We start from the raw sequence: 17,592 nt of genomic DNA on the forward strand, positions 1-17,592 counted from the left end.
TGTGTTTGTCACTGCCCACAGGAGCTGCGTGAGCACATCCTGAGGGGAAAGTTGCGTGTGCGTTTCTACATGTCCACCGACTGACACTAACCCTTAACCTCTGACCTTTACCTTGACCTCTCCTCTCCATCGCATCCTATAGGAGCTTCGTGAGCGCGTCCTGAGGGGGAAGTATCGCGTGCCCTTCTACATGTCCACCGACTGCGAGGGGATCCTACGCCGGTTCCTGGTGCTCAACCCTACCAAGCGCTGCACCCTAAATGTGAGGAGGACCAACCCCACAACACTAATGCCTGACTCACACTATAGGACTAACCCAAACCGTACTGTTCTGGCTTGGATATTTTCTTTTCACATTGACCTTTGCTACGTAGTTTCAGCAATTATAGTGGATTCGTAACCATGCCATCCCAGTACAGCTCGGTTTGGCTTGGTTTGGTTTGTCTCAGTAGTGTAAAAAGGGAATAATAACGGAAGTATATGTCACACACTAATAGCCCAACATGTAATAAAGCACCAAACCACCATAACACGAATATCACCTACACACACACACACACACACACACACACACACACACACACACACACACACACACACACACACACACACACACACACACACACACACATCAAATACAATACAATTTTCCACATCAAATCAAATTGGAGTAATCAAGGTTACAGACAGTGACACATTTAATACCACCTTGCACACTCTTGCCTGCATCTAACTGATCTGGGGCTTAATCATGAGTCCAAACAGTTGCAAAACATTCTGTGTGAAAGGTAAAATAATAATAAGAAGAAAAAAAACATGACGAAATATAGCTACCTCTCTCTCTTTGCTTCTCCTTATATTTTGAAGAAATTAATTTGTTCAAAACTGTTCAAGTATTGTCTTTCTCTCTCTTTGAGTCAACTACTTACCCCGCTACATTGCTAGCTAGCTGTAGCTTATGCTTTCAGTACTAGATTAATTGTATGATAGGTTGGAGGACGTTCTCCAGAAGTCATCATAATTACTGTGTAAGTCTATGGAAGCGGGTGAAAACCATTGTATTGATGTCAATGTACCCAGAGGAGGACGGAAAATAGTGTCCTCCAGGTACACAAGGGTGCTAACCTAGAGGGTGTTGTTGAGGCTACTGTAGACCCTCATTGCAAAACAGTGTGTTTTAATCAGTTATTTGGTGACGTGAATATATTTAGTATAGTTTTATATAAAAACAATTCTCTATTTTTAGGATTTCTAGGATGTTCCTCACCTTCCTCTTCTGAGGAGCCTCCACTGACACACACACACACACCCACACGCGCACACACATACACACACACGCACACACACGCAATCACACATGCACACACAATTTCCAACTTTACTTTCTAACATTTGAATCTTGTTGTGATGCTACAGCAAGTCATGAAGGACAAGTGGATAAATGCAGGATATGATGAGGATTCCCTGAAGCCCCATATAGAGCCTGTCGAGGACTACAGTGACACTAGTCGCATAGGTGAGCTAGCTATGTTCAGGCCACTGGGTTGCCATCTACCATTTTGGCTCTAAGGGCAATGTTTTACTCTTTTATTTTGGCTTTCATGACATCTTTAGACAGGTCACTTCATGCCGATTTGACATTCTCATGAAACACATTTCAGATATATGTATCTTTAAGTCCTAGTTGAAATCTGTTCCTGAAATTCAGCAGGAACATTAGCTTAAAATTATTTCCAAAATGTCTGCATTCTTTTTCCTCATCTCCCCTCATTTGTGGTCCTCAGAGGTGATGGTGGGGATGGGCTTCACTCCAGAGGAGATCAAGGACGCTCTGCTCAACCAGAAGTACAATGAGGTCACCGCCACTTATCTACTGCTGGGCCTCAAGAACGAGGTGAGATGTCTGGGCCTGGCCACCAGATGGCAGCACAAGATATCAATGATCTATTATACAGAAATACACAGCAAGCCCTAGTAATCAGTATGTATGCTTGAATTAGGTAAGAATGTGGTATTTTGTAAGGACATACTAAAATGTTTATTTAATGAATAATTCTTTAGGCAAACAATAGAGGTATTTTGATATTTATATAGCCATATTATGTGAATTTGAAGTAAAACAACATACCGGTACACAGAAAGCCACAATGCTTTTGGTGGCTCCATATTCAGTCCATGCAGCAGGCTAAAAGGAGGTGGTTGTCTTGGTAACAGGATGGCAGCGAGTCTCGTTCGGCCAGTACCCTGTCCCTGGCACGGATACGGCCCAGCCCCATCACCAACGGGACCAACAAACACTCCTCGGCCACTGCGGGCTCCTCTTCCTCCTCTTCCTCGCACAGCAAGACCCAGCGCAGCACCTCCACCTATCACAGGCAGCGGCGGCACAGTGACTTCTGTGAGACTTCTACTGTGCCTTCTACTGCATATTCCACTTTACCTTCTACTGTACCCTCTAGTCTACTCTAACCCTAAACCTTCTACTGTAGATTTTACTGTATTCTACCTTTCCTCACCTGGTCTCATATCTGCCCCATATACTCAGCTCCTGTCCTGGCCACTGACTAAGTGTGTGTGTGGGTGCGTGCGTGCGCATGTGCGTGCGCATATGTGTCTTTGTCCGTGCCTGTGTACACACGCGTGTATATGTATGCGTGCCTGTGTGTGTGTGTGTGTGTGTGTGTGTTTGTGTATATATGTGTCAGTGTTAACATGTGTGTTCGCCCCTCAGGCGGGCCCTCCATGCCCGTCATGCACCCCAAGCGGAGCCCCACCAGCACGGGTGACCGGGAGCTGCGGGAGGGGCGCATGCCACCGCGTAAGGCCAGCTGCAGTGTGATGGGCAGTCGCTCGCTGCCCCCCTCCAGCCCCATGGTCAGCAGTGCTAATAATCCCAACAAGTCAGAGATCCCCGACCGCCGCAAGGAGATGACGGCCACCACAGTGAGAAACAGTGAGGTAGGAATGGTGGGTTGGGAAGGGGGGGTTAAAAGGGCTGCATTTGAAATGGAACCCTATTCCCCAGTGGAGGCTGCTGAGGGGAGGACGGCTCATAATAATGACCGGAACGGCGCAAATTGAATGGCATCAACCATTCCACTCATTCCGCTCCAGCCATTACCACGAGCCCGTCCTCCCCAATTAAGGTTCCACCAACCTCCTGTGCTATTTCCTAAGTAGTGCATTACTATACAGAGAATAGGGTGCCATTTAGGATGCACCCTAGCAAAGATTTATGTTTCAAGCTCTGCGTTTGAAATGGCCCCCTGTTCCCTAAGTCAGTGGTCACCAGCCTTTTCTGAGTCAAGATCACTTTCTGAGTCAAAATGCAAGCCGAGCTCTACCTCTCAGATTTGATTTAAACATGACTTTAAAAAGCCTCCGCTCTTCCTCCCTCCTGTGAGAAAAGGAAACACATTTTTCCAGCAGATGGTGAAACTCAAGTCGCACTGCATTATTTCTGCTTCATGTACACATTCATGTTGTTACTCCTATGACCAAAGAAAGTGAAATATTCGTTGGTATTGAAAGACACAAGCCGCTAATAATAACAAGGCAAGCTTATCGGAACACTTTGCTATACTCATTAATTGCAGCTGTAGTGCTTGTTGTAACGTGAGTGGAAGTAGGGAGAACACGCATCTTATGGCTTATAAAAGTTTTGAACGAAGTGTTGACAGTGTTGAATAACAACTTAAACCTGAACTTACTCTTAAAAACAGAGTCTCTCTCTCTCTCTAGTCATGGTTTTAGCCTTCCCAGTGCTAGGACTGCTGAATCAAGTGCACAGTGTCCACAGTGCAAAACAAATAATAGGAAAGCAAAGCGTGGTTGGTGATCACTGCCCTAAGTAGTGCATTACTATACAGGGAATAGGGTGCCATTTCAGACGCACTCTAGGTTAGAAAATGGTTGCTAGCTATACAACTCCTGTTAGTACACACAGGTTTATATATAATATTTTCTGGTATATAGGTCGTGTCCAAAATATGTCTCACCTACTATTTACTAAAACTACATCCTGTGTACTAATCTTACTACATACAATTTAGAACATAATGTTTAGTTAAAATAAATGCAGTAAGCAATATATGTCAACATACAAGGCGCACCCATACTGAGAAGGCGTCATCTAATGCACACTTGGGTTCATTCATTTTTGTGCAGTGCACCCCCTTGTTTGATTATCAGCTGTTGTCACACACACACGGGTCTGAAAAGACAATTCTCTTTCTCAATAGTATGCACCGAAATCTTACGAGATGAGAAGCCGAAATGAGTATGACATCTTGGCATTTAAAACTAGAATCCTTAATTGAAACAATAACAAAGCGGTCACCCTGCCTGTATTTTTGTAAAAAGCTGAGGGATGGACCTGGAGAAATGTAACCACTCTCAAATTCATAGACAGAGCTATGGAAGCCAGGACTGACAATCCATGATATCAAAATAATAGTTTTAACAATGTTTTGAGGATATAAATTGTTTGTTTAATTTCACATTGTTTACAAACATTGGAGTAAAATAAGCTTGTATTTTAGGTTCTGATGGGGTACGATGGGGTACGGTGCCAAAAAAACAAACAAATAAAAAATGGGAGACCAACATTTTCTACATTTCACATACTATAAAACCTTAGATTTTTACATTCCCAATCAGCCTACTATTTAGAACGCAAGTATGAACATTTGGAAACAGACATTGAGTACTCCACTTTGGTAGTATGCCGTGACAACTTGTAACTATGGTAATGTCTGATTTGGACATTTGTTCTGATCCCGCCCTCCTACTTTCCCAGAACAATATCCCGGGAAGTGCTATGACCCGCCGGAACACATACGTCTGCACGGACCGCTCCAGCACCGACAGACACTCCCTGCTGCAGAATGGCAAGGAGAACAGGTAAAGGACATGGAAGGACAAGGGAGGAAGAGGAAGAGCAAGTGAGAGAGTCTCGAAAAGATGTCCCCTCATGTCCCCTGATGATGATGTTTTTAGTGTTGTTGTTTTTTATGTCAACCATGTTATTGTGAAGCCAAAGACAAATGTCCACTTTGTGTGGACTGTAACATTTGTCTAATTCTAATTGCTTCTTTCCTCCAGCTCCCTGTCCCACCGCCTACCCCCCACCTCCCCCTCCACCCTGAGCATATCCGGGGCCGGGGCCGCCTCCTCCTCTGGCGAGCGCTGCCGTCTGACACGGGGCTCCACGATCCGGAGCACTTTTCACGGGGGCCAGTTGAGGGACCGGGGCCCGCCCGTCTACTCGGCCCCGCCCACATCCCCCACGCTGTCCAACCACGACGCCAGTCCACTGCCGCACGCCCGCAGCCGCGCCACTTCCAACCTCTTTACCAAACTCACCTCCAAACTCACACGCAGGTAAGTGGTCAGCTCCGTTTCAGTCAGCTCCATTACAGTCACCATAGTAACAGTCACCATAGTAACGGTGACCTCCGTAACAGTCACCTCTGTAACAGTCACCATAGTAACACTCTTCCACAAAATGAAGGGGATAATCAACTTAGTGAATAGTAGTAGTCACCTCTAACACCTGCCTCAAAACTCACAAGCAGGCTGTCTTGGAACAGGGTCATGTTTAGAATGGGAAACAGGGGAGGTAGGCCTACTACCTGAAGTTGTTCAAGAAGATCACAGATATTCATTCTCCGTTGCAAAACGTTACAGGTCACAGCCCTGGGTCCTGACATTGGAAACGGAGCTAAATACATTTTTACCTTGGCCTGCTGGACCAAGAACAACCTCTTTCCTTGGATTTACCCAGCTCTCCCTGGACTCAGCTATTATATAAAATCACATACAGTACCAGTCAAAGGTTTGGACACACCTACTCATTCAAGGGTTTTTCTTTATTTTTACTATTTTCTACATTGTAAAATAATAGTGAAGACATCAACACTATGAAATAACACATATGGAATCATGTAGTTACCCAAAAAGTTTTTTATATATATTTTAGATTCTTCAAAGTAGCCACGCTTTGCCTTGATGACAGCTTTGCACACTCTTGGAATTCTCTCAACCAGCTTCGCATGGATGCTTTTCCAACAGTCTTGAAGGAGTTCCCACATATGCTGAGCACTTGTTGGCTGCTTTTCCTTCACTCTGAGGCCCAACTCATCCCAAACCATCTCAATTGGATTGAGGTTGGGTGATTGTGGAGGCTAGGTCATCTAATGCAACACTTGTTCACTCTCCTTCTTGGTCAAATAGCCCTTACACAGCCTGGAGGTCTGTTGGTTCATTGTCCTGTTGAAAAACAAATGATAGTCCCACAAAGTGCAAACCAGATGCGATGGCGTATCGCTGCAGCTAGCTGTGGTAGCCATGCTGGTTAAGTGTGCCTTGAAATCTAAATAAATCACAGACAGTGTCACCAGCAAAGCACCATTACACCTCCTCCTCCATACTTCACGGTGGGAACCACACATGCTGAGATCATCCATTCACCTACTCTGCGTCTCACAAAGACACAGCGGTTGGAACCAAAAATCTCAAATTTGGACTCATCAGACCAAAGGACAGATTTCCACCGGTCTAATGTCCATTGCTCGTGTTTCTTGGCCCAAGCAAGTCTCTTCTTATTATTGGTGTCCTTTAGTAGTGGTTTCTATGCATCAATTCGACCATGAAGGCCTAATTCACGCAGTCTCCTCTGAACAGTTGATGTTGAGATGTCTGTTACTTGAACTCTGTGAAGCATTTATTTGGGCTGCAATTTCTGAGGCTGGTAACTCTAATGAACTTATCCTCTATAGCAGAGGTAACTCTGGGTTTTCCTTTCCTGTGGCGGTCCTCATGAAAGCCAGTTTCATCCTAGCGCTTGATGGGTTTTGCGACTGCACTTGTAATTAAAGTAATGATGGACTGTCATTTCTCTTTGCTTATTTGAGCTATTCTTGCCATAATATGGACTTGGTCTTTTACCAAATAGGGCTATCTTCTGTATACCACCCCTACCTTGTCAAAACACAACTGATTGGCTCATACTCATTAAGAAGGAAATTACTTCCCTAAATTAACTTTTAACAAGACACACCTGTTAATTGAAATGTATTCCAGGTGATTACCTCATGAAGCTGGTTGAGATAATGAGAATTGAGAGAATGTGCAAAGCTGTCATCAAGGCAAATGGTGGCTACTTTGAAGAATCTCAAATATAAAATATATTCTGATTTGTTTAACACTTTTTTGGTTACTACATGACTCCATATGTGTTATTTCATAGTGTTGACGTCTTCACTATTATTCTACAATGTAGAAAATAGTAAAAATAGAGAAAAACCCTTGAATTAGTAGGTATGTCTGAACTTTCGACTGGTACTGTATACATAATGTAATGAAGCATGTGCTTCCTCCATGCCAATCAGCTACAGCTGCCCTGTTATCCACCACTCCCTTGGCCATGATTCAATTATATTCTCTTTCTCCCCCTCTCCCCTTTTATTTTTTCTATTTCTCTCTCTTGCTGTTCCTCTTCCTTTCCGTACATCAGGGTCAATCTTGACCCCTCTAAGCGCCAGGGCTCAAACAAATCAGTCTCGGGTTGTACCCTTCCCCAGGGATCAAAAACAGTTAGTAAGTTCCCATGATACTAGCTTCTGTCTGTCTGCATGTCTGCCTGCCTAACCTACTGGGTGTGTGTGTGTGTGTGTGTGCGCCTGTTTACTTATCTGTGTGCATGTCTGTTACATACCTTTTTGTCTGTCTGCATGCCTACCTGTTTGTCTTTCCAACCTGTCTAATTTGCCTAGTACTTACCTGTCTGTATGCCTGCCTGTCTACCCCCTTGTCTTTGTTCTGCAGCTCTCTGCTTTTTTGGTTAATTCCTTTGGCATACCCTTGTGCAGGGTTGTCATCTATTGTCCTGGGGGTAACACTTTACTTGAATCCTGCGTCATAAGGGCTACATAACACTGTCATTACAATGACGTGTCATAAACAGTTTTGACTTGCTGCAACTGACTTTAAACTGTCACGACACAAACCATAAATTAACTATGGCAGTTTTGCTAGATGATTGGCTAATCTACAGTAAACATAGTCTGTGTCATCTTGACAGTGTAAAGGCATTTGTCATAAGCTGACACCTATGACATCTGTTATTGCATTGTTATGAAAGTGTTATGTAGCCTTTATTGTACATTGGGCTTCTGTTAAAATAAGTATTTGTTCCAGGGGCACCGTGGTAGTGGATAAGGTCTTCTTGTGACTCCATCTACATTGTTTTATTTTTATTTTGAATGACAGTTGATTCCCGGGCATGAGGATTATCTTTGTTGTGTGGTGGATTTAGGGTTGCAAAGGGAGGGTATATTACCGGAAACATTCGAAGTTTACCTGTAAACTACCAGATTTTTTGGGGGCACATTTTATCAGATTACAGTGACGTTTTTGGTACTTCAGATTATCACAGGTGTCTCTAATTACCTCTGGAATTATGTGGCCTTATCACACGTAAACAGTGGTGTAGTGGAGGGTAAATGTAAGTAAATGCAGTTTAGCCATTTTTTTTGCTCCTATACAGTTTAACCACTGTTTAACCAGTGATATATTAGTGCCAATAAAAAGGTATGTTGCACTAATATCACTCCATACTCTGACCTGTATACATGGGTTGCAACTACGTCACCTGATCGCGTCACACCATTGTTATCAACATTCTCAAGACACTGTCAGCCATAGTGGCTCCTGAATGTCGAGTGGTGCCCAGTCATTCTGAACAGAGGCTAATGATTGTTTCGTCTTTACAGTATACTGTAGTGGCATGAACATATAATGACATTAATAGTAGGCAAATAATAAGTAGGAAACAACTTTGTCATCACCATGATGTTGTTAAATTTACTTTGGACAGATGACAATGTTGTCAAAAATACCTAGCAATGCTAACGTTAGCTTAATTCCGGTGCTCTCCCCTCACGCTTATCTAGCTAGCTAACATTATACTGCATCTAAAGGTAATATGAAGACATCACAATTAGAGGTCGACCGATTATGATTTTTCAACGCCGATACCGATTATTGGAGGACCAAAAAAAGCCGATGCCGATTTTATATATATATATTTGTAATAATGACAATTACAACAATACTGAATGAACAATGAACACTTTTTTTTATTTTAACTTAATATAATTCATCAATAAAATCAATTTAGTCTCAAATAAATAATGAAATATGTTCAATTTGGTTTAAAAATGCAAAAACAAAGTGTTGGAGAAGAAAGTAAAAGTGCAATATGTGTCATGTAAAAAAGCTAACGCTTAAGTTCCTTGCTCAGAACATGAGAACATATGAAAGCTGGTGGTTCCTTTTAACATGAGTCTTCAATATTCCCAGATAAGAAGTTTGAGGTTGTAGTTATTATAGGACAATTTTTCTCTATACCATTTGTATTTCATATACTTTTGACTATTGGATGTTCTAATAGGTACTTTAGTATTGCCAGCCTAATCTTACTTTAGTATTGCCAGAGTTGATAGGCTTGAAGTCATAAACAGCGCAATGCTTGAAGCATTGCGAAGAGCTGCTGGCAAACGCAGTAAAGTGCTGTTTGAATGAATGCTTACGAGCCTGCTTCTGCCTACCACCGCTCAGTCAGACTGCTCTATCAAATCATAGACTTAATTATAATATACTGCTCAAAAAAATAAAGGGAACACTTAACCTCTTACATCTAGACGTTCGGCTAGCGGAACACCTGCTCCAATATCCAATGATGGGCGTGGCGCGAAATACAAATTCCTCTAAAATCCCAAAACTTCAATTTTTCAAACATATGACTATTTTACAGCATTTTAAAGACAAGACTCTCGTTAATCTAACCACACTGTCCGATTTCAAAAAGGCTTTACAGCAAAAGCAAAACATTAGATTATGTCAGCAGAGTACCCAGCCAGAAATAATCAGACACACATTTTTCAAGCTAGCATATAATGTCACAAAAAACAAAACCACAGCTAAATGCAGCACTAACCTTTGATCTTCATCAGATGACAACCCTAGGACATTATGTTATACAATGCATGCATGTTTTGTTCAATCAAGTTCATATTTATATCAAAAACCAGCTTTTTTACATTAGCATGTGACGTTCAGAACTAGCATACCCCCCGCAAACATCCGGTGAATTTACTAAATTACTCACGATAAACGTTCACAAAAAACATAACAATTATTTTAAGAATTATAGATACAGAACTCCTCTATGCACTCGATATGTCCGATTTTAAAATAGCTTTTCGGTGAAAGCACATTTTGCAATATTCTCAGTAGATAGCCCAGCCATCACGGCTAGCCATTTAGACACCGACCAAGTTTAGCCCTGATCAAACTCCGATTTACTATTACAAAAGTTTGATTACCTTTGTTGTCTTCGTCAGAATGCACTCCCAGGACTGCTACTTCAATAACAAATGTTGGTTTGGTCCAAAATAATCCATCGTTATATCCAAATAGCGGCGTTTTGTTCGTGCGTTCCAGACACTATCCGAATGGTAAATCAGGGTCGCGAGCATGGCGCAATTCGTGACAAAAGATTTCTAAATATTCCATTACCGTACTTCGAAGCATGTCAACCGCTGTTTAAAATCCATTTTTATGCCATTTTTCTCGTAAAAAAGCGATAAGATTCCGACCGGGAATCTCCATTTAGCTAAACAGAGGAAAGAAAACAAAGCTTTCGGTCGACGCGGGCACGAGCCTGAGTCTCACAGTACTGTAACCAGCCACTACCCAAACGCGCTACTTTGTTTCAGCCAGAGCCTGCAAAGCCACGATTCAGCATTTTGCCGCCTTCTGAGAGTCCATGTGAGCCGTAGAAAGTGTCACGTAAGAGCAGAGATCCCCTGTAATTGATAGATATAATCAACAAGGCCAAGAAATGGTCAGACAGGGTACTTCCTGTATAGAATCTTCTCAGGTTTTGGCCTGCCAAATGAGTTCTGTTATACTCACAGACACCATTCAAACAGTTTTAGAAACTTTGGAGTGTTTTCTATCCAAAGCTAATAATTATATGCATATTCTAGTTTCTGGGCAGGAGTACTAATCAGATTAAATCGGGTACGTTTTTTATCCGTCCGTGAAAATACTGCCCCCTAGCCATAACAGGTTAAACAACACAAGGTAACTCCAAGTCAATCACACTTCTGTGAAATCAAACTGTCCACTTAGGAAGCAACACTGATTGACAATAAATTTCACAGGCTGTTGTGCAAATGGAATAGACAACAGGTGGAAATTATAGGCAATAAGCAAGACACCCCCAATAAAGGAGTGGTTCTGCAGGTGGAGACCACAGACCACTTCTCAGTTCCTATGCTTCCTGGCTGATGTTTTGGTCACTTTTGAATGCTGGCGGTGCTTTCACTCTAGTGGTAGCATGAGACTGAGTCTACAACCCACACAAGTGGCTCAGGTAGTGCAGCTCATCCAGGATGGCACATCAATGCGAGCTGTGGCAAGAAGGTTTGCTGTCTGTCAGCGTAGTGTCCAGAGCATGGAGGCGCTACCAGGAGACAGGCCAGTACATCAGGAGACGTGGAGGAGGCCAACAACCCAGCAGCAGGACCGCTACCTCCGCCTTTGTGCAAGGAGGAGCAGGAGGAGCACTGCCAGAGCCCTGCAAAATGACCTCCAGCAGGCCACAAATGTGCATGTGTCTGCTCAAACGGTCAGAAACAGACTCCATGAGGGTGGTATGAGGGCCCGATGTCCACAGGTGGGGGTTGTGCTTACAGCCCAACACCGTGCAGGACGTTTGGCATTTCCCAGAGAACACCAAGATTGGCAAATTCGCCACTGGCGCCCTGTGCTCTTCAAAGATGAAAGCAGGTTCACACTGAGCACATGTGACAGATGTGACAGAGTCTGGAGACGCCATGGAGAACGTTCTGCTGCCTGCAACATCCTCCAGCATGACCGGTTTGGCAGTGGGTCAGTCATGGTGTGGGGTGGCATTTCTTTGGGGGGCCGCACAGCCCTCCATGTGCTTGCCAGAGGTAGCCTGACTGCCATTAGGTACCGAGATGAGATCCTCAGACCCCTTGTGAGACCATATTCTGGTGCGGTTGGCCCTGGGTTCCTCCTAATGCAAGTCAATGATAGACCTCATGTGGCTGGAGTGTGTCAGCAGTTCCTGCAAGAGGAAGGCATTGATGCTATGGACTGGCCCGCCCGTTCCCCAGACCTGAATCCAATTGAGCACATCTGGGACATCATGTCTCGCTCCATCCACCAACGCCACGTTGCACCACAGACTGTCCAGGAGTTGGTGGATGCTTTAGTCCAGGTCTGGGAGGAGATCCCTCAGGAGACCATCCGCCACCTCATCAGGAGCATGCCCAGGCGTTGTAGGGAGGTCATACATGCACGTGGAGGCCACACACACTACTGAGCCTCATTTTGACTTGTTTTAAGGACATTACATCAAAGTTGGATCAGCCTGTAGTGTGGTTTTCCACTTTAATTTTGAGTGTGACTCCAAATCCAGACCTCCATGGGTTGATAAATTGGATTTCCATTGATTATTTTTGTGTTATTTTGTTGTCAGCACATTCAACTATGGAATGAAAAAAGTATTTAATAAGATTATTTCTTTCATTCAGATCTAGGATGTGTTGTTTAAGTGTTCCCTTTATTTTTTTGAGCAGTGTATAATAACACACAGAAATACGAGCCTTACGTCATTAATATAGTCAAATCCGGAAACTATAATTTTGAAAACAAAACGTTTATTCTTTAAGTGAAATTCGGAACCGTTCTGTATTTTATCTAACGGGTGGCATCCATAAGTCTAAATATTGCTGTTACATTGCACAACCTTCAATGTTATGTCATAATTATGTAAAATTCTGGCAAATTAGTTTGCAACGAGCCAGGTGGCCCAAACGGTTGCATATACCCTGACACTGCGTGCAATAAATGCAAGAGAAGTGACACAATTTCCCTAGGTAATATTGCCTGCTAACATGAATTTCTTTTAACTAAATATGCAGGTTTAAAAAAAGATATACTTCTGTGTATTGATTTTAAGAAAGGCATTGATGTTTATGGTTAGGTACATTCGTGCAACGATTGTGCTTTTTTCGCAAATGCGCTTTTGTTAAATCATCCCCCATTTGGCGAAGTTTGCTGTCTTTGTTAGGAAGAAATGGTCTTCACACAGTTTGCAACGAGCCAGGCGGCCCAAACTGCTGCATATACCCTGACTCTGTTGCACAGAACGCAAGAGAAGTGACACAATTTCCCTAGTTAAAAGAAATTCATGTTAGCTGGCAATATTAACTAAATATGCAGGTTTAAAAATATATACTTGTGTATTGATTTTAAGAAAGGCGTTGATGTTTATGGATAGGTACACATTGGTGCAACGGCAGTGCTTTTTTCGCGAATGCGCTTGTTAAATCACCCGTTTGGCGAAGTAGGCTGTGATTCAATGATAAATTAACAGGCACCACATCGATTATATGCAACGCAGGACAAGCTAGATAACTACATATGGTTGATGATATTACTAGTTTAACTAGTGATTATGTTAAGATTGATTGATTGTTTTTTATAAGATAAGTTTAATGCTAGCTAGCAACTTACCTTGGCTCCTTGCTGCACTCACGTAACAGGTAGTCAGCCTGTCACGCAGTCTCCTCGTGGAGTGCAATGTAATCGACCATAATTGGTGTCCAAAACTGCTGATTACCGAATGTTATGAAAACGTGAAATCGGCCCTAATTAATCGGCCATTCCGATTAATCGGTCGACCTCTAATCACAATAATGACAAAAGGTTTTCCTACTAATTATTTGCCTCCTTTAGAAATGTTAATCAACGGCAGTTGACAATGCATTGAGTAGAATGTTCACTCGGGAGTCAGCCCTCAATATAGAACTTACATAACATTATTTCACGCAACGTACAACCGATGAATACCTGGAGTTTTTTGTCGCTGTTGTCGTTTGCTTGTCCTCACTGTATGATTTCCTTTCTTTTTGAATGGCTTCACAGTATTGTGGATAGATGGTGACTCTCTCTGTGTACTTGGTGGACATGGAACTGCATCTCCCATAAAACACCTCTCGGATTCCCCATTTAACTGTGTGTGTGTGTGTGTGTGTGTGTGTGTGTGTGTGTGTGTGTGTGTGTGTGTGTGTGTGTGTGTGTGTGTGTGTGTGTGTGTGTGTGTGTGTGTGTGTGTGTGTGTGTGTGTGTGTGTGTGTGTGTGTGTGTGTGTGTGTGTGTGTTCTCTACACAGGGTCACAAATGAACCTGAGGGAATCTGCCGATCTGCGGTCACAAGGTCAGTATATGTCGCAAGGTCAGTATATCCGGCAACCCTTTGTCACCTCATCTATAACCCCAACATAACCATGTTAGTTTGTTGTCATGTTTCAGACAGTAAACTTGCTCACATTAAGTGAAAATTAATTATTAGATTTAAAGGCCCAGTGCTGTCAAAAATGTTGATCAGTGTTATTTTCTGGTAGTTGCTGGTTGAAAATGCAATATACACAGGACCTTCTAATCAACAGGCTTGCATCGTCGGGAGTTTTTGCTTGTAATGGTGACATCACCATTCGGTAAATTGGTAAAGAGACCTATAACAAATAGAGTTCCAAACCTCTCTGCCAATAACAGCTCTTGTTCAGTTTCCCCCTCCCCACTCCTAGAAAAATTATTGATTGAGAAATATTTAGCTAAAAAGCAATTTTTATGGAAATATATTGCAGTAAGGTACTTAATTGTTACCCAGAAATTATTTGATATTGATATAAAAACGGCTGCATTGGGCCTTTACTAGATTCAACCACCCATTCTCACTTTCTTTTCTCCTTACCACCCCTTTCCCTCTAATAACTCTTCTCTCCTCCTCTTTCTTTTACTCTCCCACCACTCTGTCCTTTCTCTTTCTTTTTTTTTGTCATTCTCCCTTTCTGGTCACCAGTCGCCATTTACCTGGGCATCAAAAAGCGGCCGAGCCCTGGGCCATCGGATGTGGCTGGAATCTGAGGGTACCCCGGGGGCGGCGGGACACAGCGGAGGTGGTGCTGGCTCTGTGGGAGGCGGCACGAGGCTGCGGCTGCCAGGTCCACCACGCCGGCCCCTTCATGCTCTCCTGCACCCACGGGGCGTCCGGCGGTTGCGTGGCCTTCAAGGCAGAGGTGTGCCACCTCTCCACAGGGGGTGGGGCATCCAACAATAAGACTTCCAACGGGGTACGCTATACACGGCTTTGGGGAGCACCGCTCGTTTTCCGGGACATCGCCATGCAAATCTCAAAGGACCTCGAACTCTGAATATAATGGGGGTTGAGAAGGATGGAAAGAGAAATACAGAGAAAGAGGGACGTGGGGCTGGACTCAAGATAAAATACATTTGCCCCTGTCTCTTACGTGGCTATAGCTCTACCCCCCCCTCCGCACCAGCCTCAACCTAACCACCCGCCCCCATCGCCACACCACCCAGACCCAAATGTACCCCCCCGTCCCTCTCGCCACTACTACTGAACAGCTTCACCCACTGGAACCTGATCAGACAGGAATCCAGCTTAAAATGTTTTACTGTTAACTCTAGCCATAATGACTATTACTTTTATGATTGGTATCATTGTCTTTTTTTAACAATCACAAACTCCGTACCGACAACATCAAAAACATACTCGAAAATATTTCTCGTGTTTCGCCGTCTTTGTTGCGTGTCACAGTACAGATATAGGATCTTGATTTGATCACCCTGTTGCGGATAACTTTCCTGCAATACAGGAAATGTAAAACTTGTAGTGTATTCGAGGTTTAAAAAGGCTTTTGAAGTTTGTAATTTCCACTTCAAAATTTCAGACTTTATTTTCCCTTACGAAAAATGTATCAACCCATAAAACATTTCCATTAATTATAATCCACATAATAATTCACATTTCCTGTTGCTGCAGGATTATTTTCCTGCTGTAGCAAACTGTCTCAAATTAAGATCCTACATCTATGTATGTTTTTGCTCTTTCTTCTCCCATTTGAACATTGATACTGATGAAGTGATTATCCAAGGACTTCTGTGGACAATATGCACAAATATGGAGACAGTTAACTCAATGATTTGACAAGTGGCATCAAAGGTTACTCTGTTTTTCTATTTGTGCACAGTATAGGCGGGATTGGATTATTGGGCAATGACAGAGAAGTTGACAAGATACTTTGAACCAGCCAATGGGAACCTTCACATCCATTTCCACTAACATCATCAACTGAAAAGGTAGTAGGTGGGGATGTTATCTCGGACACACCATGAATCTATCTCAGTTAGTCTTACTGCATACGACATAAATAAACTGGACTGATATAGGTTTCACTTTTTTAGTATTGTACAAACCACACACCATAATAAGCTATTATGTTAATGTGTAATGTCAGGCAGTATACACTTTGGTACAAATCATGCTCCATTTTAGATATCAGTGCCAATATGACAACTGAATCTCTATACAGTGCATTCGGAAAGTATTCAAACCCCTTGACTTTTTTCACAATTTGTTACGTTTGTTACGCCTCATTCTAAAATGTATAAAACATTTATTTTTTCTCATCCGTCTACACACAATACCCCATAATGACTAAGCGAAAACAGGTTTTTAGACATTTGTATAAAACAAATAAAACAGAAATACCTTATTTACATAAATATTCAGACCCTTCGCTATGAGACTTTACATTTAGCTCAGGTGCATCCTGTTTCCATTGATCATCCTTGAGATGTTTCTACAACTTGATTGGAGTCCATCTGTGGTAATTCAATTGATTATCCATGATTTGGAAAGGCACACAACTGTCTATATAAGGTCCCACAGTTGACAGTGCATGTCAAAGCAAAAACCAAGCCATGAGGTCGAGGGAATTGTCCGTAGAGCTCCGAGACAAGATTGTGTCAAGGCACAGATCTGGGGAAGGGTACCAAAAAATGTCTGCAGCATGGAAGGTCCCCAAGAACACAGTGGCCTCCATCATTCTTAAATGGAACAAGTTTGGAACCACCAAAACTCTTCCTAGAGCTGGCAACCCGGCCAAACTGAGCAAGAATCCGATGGTTACTCTGACAGACCTCCAGTGTTCCTCTGTGGAGATGGGAAAACCTTCCAGAAGGACAACCATCTCTGCAGCACTCTACCAATCAGGCCTTTATGGTAGTGTGGCCAGACGGAAGCCACTCCTCAGTAAAATGCACATGACAGCCCACTTGGAGTTTGCCAAAAGGCACCTAAACTATTTGGCCTGAATCCCAAGCACCAAGTCTGGAGGAAACCTGGCACCATCCCTATGTTGAAGCATGATGATTGCAGCATCATGCTGTGGGGATGTTTTTCAGAGGCAGGGACTGGGAAACTAGTCAGGATCGAGGGAAAGATGAACGGAGCAAAGTACAGAGAGATCCTTGATGAAAACCTGCTCCAGAGCACTCAGGACCTCAGACTGGGGCAAAAGTTCACTTTCCAACAGGACAACGGCCCTAAGCACACAGCCAAGACAGCGCAGGAGCAGCTTTGGTATAAATCAAATAACATTTATTTGTATACAGTGAGGGGAA

General features: G+C 43.0%; 1 protein-coding gene across 4 annotated transcripts in view; it reads left to right on the plus strand.

Annotated features, from left to right (window-relative positions):
* Positions 1-16,630, plus strand: part of LOC106567625 (MAP/microtubule affinity-regulating kinase 4) — a 43,462-nt gene extending 26,832 nt beyond the window's left edge. The window contains exons 9-18 of one of the 4 annotated variants that reach the window (XM_014137130.2): positions 143-262; positions 1,417-1,516; positions 1,785-1,894; positions 2,215-2,398; positions 2,732-2,958; positions 4,799-4,902; positions 5,104-5,382; positions 7,517-7,599; positions 14,276-14,338; positions 14,966-15,256. In XM_014137130.2, coding sequence (XP_013992605.1) covers positions 143-262; positions 1,417-1,516; positions 1,785-1,894; positions 2,215-2,398; positions 2,732-2,958; positions 4,799-4,902; positions 5,104-5,382; positions 7,517-7,599; positions 14,276-14,338; positions 14,966-15,030 — 1,335 coding nt within the window. In that variant the 3' untranslated portion in view covers positions 15,031-15,256. Of the gene's footprint in view, positions 1-142; positions 263-1,416; positions 1,517-1,784; positions 1,895-2,214; positions 2,399-2,731; positions 2,959-4,798; positions 4,903-5,103; positions 5,383-7,516; positions 7,600-14,275; positions 14,339-14,965 lie in introns of all 4 variants that reach the window. The other 3 variants (XM_014137131.2, XM_014137128.2, XM_014137129.2) reach the window with 3 other exon arrangements.
* Positions 16,631-17,592: the final 962 nt, after the last annotated feature.

The sequence above is a fragment of the Salmo salar genome, chromosome ssa13 (genome assembly GCF_905237065.1).
Source record: "Salmo salar chromosome ssa13, Ssal_v3.1, whole genome shotgun sequence".
In the NCBI taxonomy this organism is placed as follows: domain Eukaryota; kingdom Metazoa; phylum Chordata; class Actinopteri; order Salmoniformes; family Salmonidae; genus Salmo; species Salmo salar.